This window comes from Etheostoma spectabile, chromosome 14 (assembly GCF_008692095.1).
Source record: "Etheostoma spectabile isolate EspeVRDwgs_2016 chromosome 14, UIUC_Espe_1.0, whole genome shotgun sequence".
In the NCBI taxonomy this organism is placed as follows: domain Eukaryota; kingdom Metazoa; phylum Chordata; class Actinopteri; order Perciformes; family Percidae; genus Etheostoma; species Etheostoma spectabile.
The window spans coordinates 2,634,281-2,644,689 of record NC_045746.1 but is presented as its reverse complement, the minus strand read 5'-3'; the positions used below and the strand labels follow the sequence as shown (position 1 = coordinate 2,644,689).

The 10,409-nt window shown below is 39.5% G+C and overlaps 1 protein-coding gene across 15 annotated transcripts in view; it reads left to right on the top strand.

The window, feature by feature from the left end:
* The window catches only part of nfyc (nuclear transcription factor Y, gamma), a 22,633-nt gene extending 13,450 nt beyond the window's left edge, over window positions 1-9,183 (top strand). For 7 of the 15 annotated variants that reach the window (XM_032536115.1, XM_032536118.1, XM_032536117.1 and 4 more), the window contains exons 3-11: window positions 795-866; window positions 2,572-2,685; window positions 3,883-3,978; window positions 5,024-5,194; window positions 7,105-7,173; window positions 7,634-7,786; window positions 8,122-8,226; window positions 8,331-8,390; window positions 8,676-9,183. In XM_032536115.1, the coding sequence (XP_032392006.1) occupies window positions 795-866; window positions 2,572-2,685; window positions 3,883-3,978; window positions 5,024-5,194; window positions 7,105-7,173; window positions 7,634-7,786; window positions 8,122-8,226; window positions 8,331-8,390; window positions 8,676-8,795 (960 nt within the window). In that variant the 3' untranslated portion in view covers window positions 8,796-9,183. The remainder of the gene's footprint in view (window positions 1-794; window positions 867-2,571; window positions 2,686-3,882; window positions 3,979-5,023; window positions 5,195-7,104; window positions 7,174-7,633; window positions 7,787-8,121; window positions 8,227-8,330; window positions 8,391-8,675) is intronic. The other 8 variants (XM_032536122.1, XM_032536125.1, XM_032536124.1 and 5 more) reach the window with 3 other exon arrangements.
* Window positions 9,184-10,409: the final 1,226 nt, after the last annotated feature.

Genomic DNA, 10,409 nt, shown 5'->3' with positions numbered 1-10,409 from the left:
GAGCCTCTGACATGGAAGATTACTGTGAGAGAAGGTGACTTTCATAAGCATCTTTAAGGCTTAACCATGGAATGACTACACAATAAAAACCTCAGACAAAAAAAGTTATTGAAACTTGTGTGTGACAAATATGTCAAAGACTAACAAACTTTTTATTTTATATTTATTACCAGATTTATATGTTTTTTTTTTTAATCACGCATGGAAATGTAAATAAACTCCCCCAATCTCCCCTCCTGCGGCACCCATCGCAGATGCCGAAACGCACTACCCCAATTCAAAATAAACCATCGTAACAACATCTATAAAAGATATGACTAGTCAGTCTGTTAAGGCAGTAGCACGTGTGTCGTGTATGATCACGTGAGTATCAGAAGTGTGGAGGGGTTCAGAGCATGTAGACTTTAAGGAGAGGCTGTATTATTTGTTGCTTTAGCTGTCTTCATGGTGTCTTGCTTAACCTTTCTTGCTGTTTCCTGTTTCTCTGGTCTAAAAACATCTGGACAAAGGACTGCAGCTGAAAATCAGCCGGCTTGCTAACACTGGCACATTTACGGAAATGTTAATTTGTGTTGTCCTGTTATAAAATAAAAAAAGTAAAGTACAAGTTATATTTTGTAACTTAATCACTAGTTATTAAATTACATCCATACTAAATGTCATTGCTAATAAGGTCATACAAAGCATCCCTCGTTTTATGTGGTTTCAAACATAAACACATGCAAAAGATGAAAGAACAACTTTCTTGGTCTCTTTTCTGTATCTCTAACTAACCACACATCCATTTTTTCCAGAAGGATTTCCGTGTGCAGGAGTTGCCTCTGGCTCGAATCAAAAAAATCATGAAGCTGGATGAGGATGTCAAGGTAAGAGGACAGCTGAAGTAATTGGCCATTTTCAGAAAATAATTGTTATGGGGTATAATGAGCCCCAGAAATCTACATTATTCCTTACATAAAACTGAGAAATTAAATCCGCTACAGGTCAGACCAAAACCGAAGAGTATATAACGCGTTTGTGAATTCTTAGTAGTTTTAGCCAACCAATTAATCGGCTGATTTTTGGCATTTTTTACATTATCGGCATTTTTTTATTTTTTTATTATTTAGGGTAGAAGTGAAGATTTGTTCAAGTGTTATACATTTTCTTCAGACCTAAAACAAAGAAATGCTGCTGGTTGCTGCTGTGTGCAGCACTACAATGGTTACAATTGTTCATTTATTTTATTTTATGAAAGTTTGCTGATTTGTGTTCTCAGAAGTTTAATAAATGTTAAGTGCACTAAACTTTATTTTTTCATTGAAAATTTAGTTTGACAAAGTTTTTTTTCTTATCTGTTTTGTTTATTTAATATATTTTTGTATACATTTTTTATACAATACAGTATGTGTTTACATTATACCTTTTTAAAGGTTAAATATTATTGTTACATTTTATCTTTCAAATAGAGGATTAGAAACAAATATCGGCCAATATAAATCTGCAGCATTTATCGGCCATTGGCTGACCCTGATTTCTAAAGATCGGCATCGGCCAGAGAAAACCCCGTATCGGCCGACCTCTAATTTACCATTCTGGTACGTTTTAACAATTGAAATAGGATTAGGGAAAAAATAAGTGATGTATAGGTTGAACCAGTTTTTAAAGTACCTTTCTGAATTTACTTCCATTTTTAGGCAAAAGTTTGATTATTATAATGCCTTAAAGCCTGGTGGATAATATTCTCTTATTTGGTGCCTGTATTTATCAAGTTGTTGGTTTGTGGCCTGCTATGCTCAGACAGCTCAGTGCCTGTGAATGGCCTGTTGAACTTATTTTACAACGGAAAAACCTGATGAGTGCATTCAGTACTGTCTGTTGATAAGAAGTTAATTATTTATATCAGATGGGTTTACATCAAAACATAATAATAGTGTGCATACAGCGTCATTAAGTGAAATTACCGATTGTGAAATAAGTAGCTGGTAATACCACTTTGTGAAGCACTGACTTTGTATCCATAAAAAGAAGCTATATGTAGTATAGGTGTTTTGCTTGAATGTGTCAAGAGCACTATCCCTTTAGTTAAGCTGCAGCTTAAAGTGGTAAAGAGATCAGGACTACTTTCTGTGAGTCGTGACACATCAGCTTTCACTGCATGTGTACATGTGAATGGTGTGGCATTATTCCAGTCCATCTAGTATATTCAAGCTTCACATTTATGTCCATATACGTAAGCAATTACCTTATGGCTTGGTCTGAGAGTTCAATCAATGAAGAAGTGGAGTGTGAAACTAAGCAATTTGCCACCAGAGGATTTTACTGGTGAGCTTTACTGTAATGTTCAAGATTTTTGGTTAAAAATGACATTCTCCTGCTAAGCATAATAGTTGTGTTAGAGTAGTGTCTTGAGCTGACACATTAGCACATACAACATGATGTGATATTTTTAAACAAATGAATGCAGTTATTGCTTATTTTGCAGCACCTGTGACTGTGATGCAGCCATTTGCCTCTCAGGTTCTAAGTGATTCATGTTAAATAGTCTGTGGTTGTATTTAAGCAGATGTAACTCCCATATCCTCTGTACAGATGATCAGTGCAGAGGCTCCAGTCCTGTTTGCCAAGGCAGCTCAGATCTTCATCACAGAGCTCACCCTCAGAGCGTGGATCCACACAGAGGACAACAAGAGACGAACGCTACAGGTCAGATACACTCATAGAGCCTTATAAACTCTGTTCTTGTCACTTCTTTATGTCCTCCCCGTATGACACGTTTTACCTTGATTAGATCATGCTCCAGTTAAGGAGCTGAGAATGTAAGAGCGCTGATGGGAACAGTTGGGAAAATCGGACAAGAGTCTCACCTGGATGTCAAGAGGGGAAAACTGTGGAGCAGAACATGAAATCCCTTAAGTCCACTTTATCCATTCACATTCCTCTGAGAGATTAGCAGCCCATGGATATGTGTGTGTATGCCAATGCAGGTAGAAAAAGAGACTGGAAAAAAGAGAAGAAGTAGTTTGTTCACTTTGATGTTGTCTTGACTTATCTCTGTCTCAGAGTCCTTTTATAGCATTAACTCTCAGGTGTAAGACCTCTGCATGCTTTAAATAGAAATTTAATTTACTGCGCAGGTTTACATGTTAATTACATTTAACACCACAGACGATGCATTGGGTACGTGGGATGATTGAAACCCATGTGATTTCCTTGTCAGGAAGAACGGCATAGTCAGTTTTCAGATGTTCACACATACACACACAGAGCTCGAGTCCTATTGTGAAGAGGGCACGCCAATTGAGGTCACCATAGCAACGCACGGCAATAGAACAAGTGTAGATGTGACCTGGTGTTACCAGATATTAATCAAGCTACTATAAATAGCCTCTAGTGCAGAGATGGCCACAATGGGGGGTCCTGACAGCCAATATCCTGTGGAAAATTCCACAGAGACAGCACACTGCTGTGGATGTAGGAAGTGAGTATAGCAGCAGAGCCTGTGCTCATGAGGGCAAGAAAGCGTCATTCCTGTTCATTTGGACCCATCACACATCATCCAGGTGTATGATTGTGATACTAGGTTGATTGTTTTTTTTTTATTACCTTTACTGACTGTTGGTTAAAACAAAAGTTATTGAACAAAACATACTTAAACTTGAGAAGCTAGAAAAGCAAATTGGCATTTTTGTGTGTGTAAGTGACTCAAATAATCAATTGATTATTAAAATAATTAATAGTTGATTCAACTCTAAACTTGTCCTCAGATATCAAAGCTAATACCTGGTATAGTTTGTTTCAGGTCCACAGTAGCCTCTTTGTTAGGAGAGTTGCTGGATATATTGAATCAGCATAATTAAATTCTGACCTAATCTCTTGACCCTCTGTGTGTTATGTTAACAGAGGAACGACATTGCCATGGCCATAACAAAGTTTGACCAGTTTGACTTCCTGATTGACATTGTGCCTCGAGATGACCTGAAGCCACCTAAAAGACAGGTAGGAAATCACATGCTGCACAGTGACGGGGCATACAGCAAATGTCTCCAAAGGTGTTCTTGGAGGAGTTTTTGGAAAATACTTTTTTTATCCCAGGTGCTTTTCCATTGTTGGCAACCTTGAGGTGCTGTAAACATCCTTGACTGGAAGCTGGAGTTTCTATAGCGAGGGCTTTCAGTCAGATGTTTGCAGCATCTTATTGCCTCTTCCAGCCAGCAATAATTCCAGCGATGACACTAGTTTGTACAATTAGTAACCGAAAAGCACAATTATAGTGAGCATACGGATATGTCTATCTGTATGTAAGTAAGGTTGTATGTAAGGATATAATTGAGTGCCTTCTCTTACAGACAACTTCATATTGCATTAAAGTTTTACTCAAACAAGAAATTGATGTACTAGATACAAATGTAGGATACCAGATGGAGGAGTAAGATATTTAAATTGGTCGTCAAGTAGACTGTCTCCAGGCATGTAAACATCCTACACTCTCAGCTGTGTTGTCATGGAGCTGGGAGAAGGTTGTTTACGCTTCTGGTGATGGAGAAACCTCATCAAGATGAAGCCCTGTTCATTAGTCAGTTATTAAGCAGAATGACACAGGTCAATGCTTACTGATAGTTTAATTTGTGTTTCAAGCTGCCATGCCAGCAATCATCTGACCTGCTGATCTGAGGAAACTGAATGCCAACCAACTCTGACACTGCATTTATTGGTCTGAGATAGTGTTTACATACATACTGTACATCAATAAGTGTCTAGTAATTTTTAGTATAGCTATAATGCAGTAGACTCACAAATGTTTGATAATGTTTTTTGTGTGTAAATTATTCTGGCTGATGCCAGGCCTGCACTCTATGGTATTGACCAGTATGGTGCTCACAATAGATCTTATGTCTAGATTACATTACTCCTCTACAGCCACATCCTATCAGTTATTTATCAGACCTGCCCTCTTCTACCGTTACACCTGCAAAAATAATTCATGGAGATGTAATGGACTGATGGGCCTTCTTTGGTGTGTGTGTGTCTGTGTCATCTTCAGGAAGAGATGCGTCAGTCAGTAGCTCCAGCAGAGCCAGTGCAGTACTACTTTACTTTGGCCCAGCAGCCCGGAGCTGTACAGGTGCAGGGTACACAACAGGGCCAGCAGCCCGGCGCACAAACGACCATCCAGCCTGGACAGATCATCATCACTCAGTCACAGCAAGGACAGGTATTACTAACACCTTGTTTTAACATCACATAACAGGGTAACTGCTGGCTATGAGAATTCTAGGCCATAATAAGGTTAATGTGGAGAAGAACACCAACTACAGCTTTAACTGCCCAAGCAGAAACACAAATTACCAGCTAATGAAGCCTACGCTGAACTTCAAGAAAAGGATATTTAGTTTGAGTGCATGTGTGTTTCTGTGTCTGTGTGACACCTGAAGATTACATCTCCCAAGTAGTTTAAGTAGCACATTCTAAACTCCACCCCCGTCACAGGAATCATGCTGCAAAAGGCTTTTTTATCACATCTAGCTTTATTGATGTTAGTCTTAGCTGAAATTCAGTAGCTGAATTTTCAGCAATAGGTCAGTAGCTATCAGTCCTTGTCTATTATTGCAATATCACAGCCTTGAATATTTACATGTCACACTTAGTGTCAGAATCATGGTTGTGTTTCTGAAATTGTATAGGAAGCAGTGTACGTTTTGCCTTATAAGTGAAGCACACTTAATAATAATAAAAAAAAAACAAAACTAAAAAACAGAATTATCAAAGGCTCGTTGAACTCTTCATGTACGCTTTTTCAATGTTTCTCATCCTCACTGTTTCAGTTGCATAGAATTGAGCAGAAAGAAACAAAAACTGGGAGTCAGTAGCTGTTTCTTATTGGATCGAAGTCCCTAGCGCACACATACAAAAACACACTCTGTTTCTCTCACACACTCATACACAGACACACACATAGAGTATTGGGGAGAGTGAGTTTTCCCTCTTGATCACAGTGTTTTTTACCAGGCAGTAAGAAAGCAAAGGTGCAATTTTGGGACATCTTTCAGTTGTCTCTCTTCCTAATTATCTTACTTCTACTTTCTTTGCTGCTGAGTGCTCTCTCTTGCTGCAGCTTTGTATCTGCATGTTATGTAGCCATGCTGTTGGGCTGCTGTGGTGCTTCATGCTGCTTCAGCAGACTGTCTTTAGCTGAGCTGTCCTACTCGTTTAGACCTGGCCTGATTCACTAGCACTGCTACTGCTGCATTCCCCGCTGAGAGCAGGGAAGTCACAGTTTGACACTCACCGTACGTAGACACCATTGTAGGCTTGGTAACTAGGACTGTAGTTGAAAATTAGCTGACTGGCTAACACTGGTGCAGAAATGTACAGAATCTTGTTTAACATGCATTGCCCTAATCAAATAAAAAAATCTACAATTTACAAGGCAGCACAGGGAATAAGTGCAAGTCTTATATTTGACTTTCCAAAAAAGCCATTTGGTTTGTTGAAGTGCTTAAATTCACAAATTGAATCTTTGAAGCTTCATCTCAATCCCTCTGCCAATACAACCGACCTATTCAATTTATTTTGCCCAGTTTTGCATTGCGTGTAAAATGTAACCCTCTTGATGGTATTTAAGTCATATCACAAGTGTTTTCTGGTGTAAAATTGAGCTGTTTAGCTTGCCACTACCTATCAGGTACATGCCTTGTTTGGTACAACAGATTTGGTCTATGGTGTAAAGTGTTGGCAGGAAATACCCTTTATTTATATGTGCAGGGCTTTCAGTGTCACTGGTTTACTTTACCAATTCTGTTTTCTTAGGTCACCAACTATCATAAGTGCCACAGTTGACATTGAGCTGCTTTAAATGTCACCGTGATGTACATACATTTAAAACCTGTCCAAACTCCACCATGATTTTTTTTTAACACGTTTCTGACATATCACCTCCGCTTCTTTATTAATCATATCATTAATCGTCATTTGCTGCTTATATGCCACAGTTTGCTGCTCTAACATTTAAGCTTTCTGCACACTCCACACATGCTTACATTCACGTACTAAGTTGTTGCAATCGCTGCTTTCTCACTGTGTGTCTTTCTCTCATTTCCTCATTTTATTCTATCGGGCCATCAGATGCTGCAAGGTGCCACCATGCAGCAGTTACAGCAAGTGCAGGTGCAGTCACAGGGCACACCCATCACGGTAAACACACATGCACATTTGCTTTTATATGTTCATTCACCAGGCACACCAACAGAGGCCACTACTTGGTGCCACAGCCCTGTAGGTGACTGCCTACGAGCTTTGCCTGCTCAAGTGACTGAGGCCTGTAGGGGTGACTGCAGCATGAGATCAGGTGGCCTCTCCTAGATAGTGTGACAGACAGAAGACAAAGAGGTCACAAAACCTGCATTGTCACCTCATGTTCCCATACTTTTTGGGCCTGCCTAATGATCTTGAACAGACTTTTAAAATCTTAGAACACATAAGTTTTATGGTGCTGGTTAAAATCTTATTCCAGGGAAGTTAGTGATTTCCTGGTTTTTCGCTTTGTGTCTGTCAATCATAAACTACATGTCTTTACCAGTTATTGTTCAACAACTAATATCTTACTTCTGTTTGTCTCTCTTTCTGCTTTTCTTTCTTCTTTTCTCTCCATTAGAGTGCGCCTGTGGCCATGCAGGTGAGTGAGGGCCAACAGGTACAGATTGTCCAAGCTGCCCAGGGTCAAGCTCAGGCAGGTCAAGCCCAAGGCCAGACCATGCAGGTCATGCAGCAGATCATCACCAACACAGGAGAGATCCAGCAAATTCCAGTAAGAAATAATATCAAGCTGAAAAAAGTGATGGGAATTGGGGGTGATTAGTGCCAGAGCAAAGAAGCTCAAACAGTGGATGAAATGGCTGAAGTAGTCTGTTTGATGTGGCGTTTGACATTGTGTTATTGCACAAACACAATGTTTTAGTGAATGATCCACCCTTCAATGGGGATCATCAGTCATACGTTTTACAAAGTTAACAATTCACCAGAGGAAAGTGAATGATTCTCATTGCTGATGTGTTAAGTGGGAAAATGGCTGTGACCTATGTGTTTGAATGACCTTTTGCTCCAAACCAACCTTTGTCTCCCCCTTGTGTTGGTTGAGTGTAGGTGCAACTAAATACAGGCCAGCTACAATACATCCGTCTAGCCCAGCCTGTGTCTGGAGCGCAAGTGGTCCAAGGACAGATTCAGACTCTCGCCAACACCCAGCAGGTAATCACAATAGCAACAGAAATCTCATTCATAAATCAATGATCTTATATCCAAGCATTAGCATTCTTTGTTTGTTTCTTTAATCTAACTTGTTTTGTTTTCAGATCACACAGGCAGAGGTACAGCAAGGACAGCAGCAATTCAACCAGTTTACTGATGGACAGGTAAACAATGTCATTAATAAATCAAATGACAGTGACATTTTCAGCTATATATAGTAGCTTTTATTTTTACTCACTTGCTCTTTTTATTGGCTTGTTAACATTTTATCTAGTGCACACAGCCAGCTGTGAACCAGCTAACGTGCCCAGTGAAAATAAAAAATTAAATAATTTTATCTCATAATAACCCAGAAAAGCCTCAATGAGAATAACGTTTTTTTCTAGACTGCGCCGGCCAAGAAAGATCACATCAGTTAAACATCAGTTGCCTCTCTCTCTGTTTTACAGCAGTTGTATCAGATTCAGCAGGTGACGATGCCAGCTGGACAGGAGCTTACCCAACCGATGTTCATACAGTCCACCAACCAGACAGTTGACACACAGGTCACGCAGGTCAGCACCGACTGAGCCCAACCAGGAAGCTTTTCCCCACACACACAACACGCATGCCAGCCCATGTGATGCCGACAGATCCTACCAACTTTGACAAAGGATGCTTGATAAACTTGATTTTAAGCACTGCTCCTGTAGACGAGGGACCCAAAATCTTGTAACGCTCTTTATTTGTAGTAAATGTAGTACACTGGACAAAAAAACAAAGGGACTGATCGACTTTCAAAAGTACACGTTAAGTTGCATCCATGCTTACGCACTGTTGACCTCTTGTACTTCTGTCACTCACATCTGTAGCAGAAATATGCATCCACTGCCACAGTCCCTGACACCAGTCTCTCCACAGACCAACTAAACTATTCCTTCTCTCATCTCTTGCCCAAACCTAAGGATTTAAAAAAAAGAAAAAAAAAGTATATGCTTTATTCCTGGCAACTTCCTTTCTGCTCTTTATTTGGAAATGAATAGGAAAAGTGTCTATCTGTCAACATGACCTGCTCATGGCATATCTGTGGCTGCAGGTAGCCAAGGGATTCTTCACCTTTTGCTTTCCTTCAGGGAAAACACGAAGCATACTCTCTTTATTGTTTCCCGTGTAGTTGATTGATAAAATGAAGCCATATACCTCAGATATCACATTTCTACAGCAAGTCAATCTAAGGGATCTTGAGAGAGACTTTGATGTTTAATGATAATTTTATGTAGTTTCTCTTTTGTGTTGTTTATGACATTGACAATGAAGCATGACTTTGTGTTTTAAGGGCTTCACTGTATAAGGTTAATCTTGTATGTTAGGGGGTCTGTGTGTGTGTGTGTGTGTGTGTGTGTGTGTGTGTGTGTGTGTGTGTGTGTGTTTTGTGTGTGGTGGGGGGGTGTATTTCAAGCCCCCACACCACAGTCATCTTTACTTTTCCATGTTCCTTTCATTCACTTTTTCTTCACCCCTCTGTCTTTAGAGCAGGAAACGTCTTCTCTGCTTCTATGCAGTTTCACACAACTTTCTCTACCCAGGGGGTTTTGGAGTCTTGTGCCCTGGTTGAAGTCTCATGTACAAACACGAACAAAAAAAAGCCACACTTTTAAAAAAACTCCCTTTTTTCCAATACAAGGGTTTTTCTTTTGATTTTAGGATTATGTTTGGCCTCATATCTTCCCCATCTTTTGTACAGTAATGATTATTATCAATGTTACTATTGTTATTTTTGCATGTAGTTCAAACTGCCAGCATGACATGCAATAGATAGGTACAATTTTATTTTTGACGTTCCTTTTTGTAAACAATTTTGTTTGTGAGAAAAAAAATAAAAAACATAACTTGTCTAACGGTCATGTTTTTATAGTATTTTTCTAAGTCTGTGTTATTAAGTACTAATCTTTGTTTTTGTTGTTTTATTTTAGGTGAATTAAGCACCTTACTTGTGTGTGGACTGTAGACAGGGACACAGAGAAATGCAACAGCACAACAAGAGATAAGACTTGAACCAACCCATTCAGCATCCAACTGTATTTCCAGGTAGACACAACCCACCACCAGAGCCCAAAATATCAAAGTCAACTTTATTGTCAATTCTGCCACATGTTCAGGGGTCTGTTTCAGGAAAGAGGTTTAACAAACTCTGAGTCTAACCC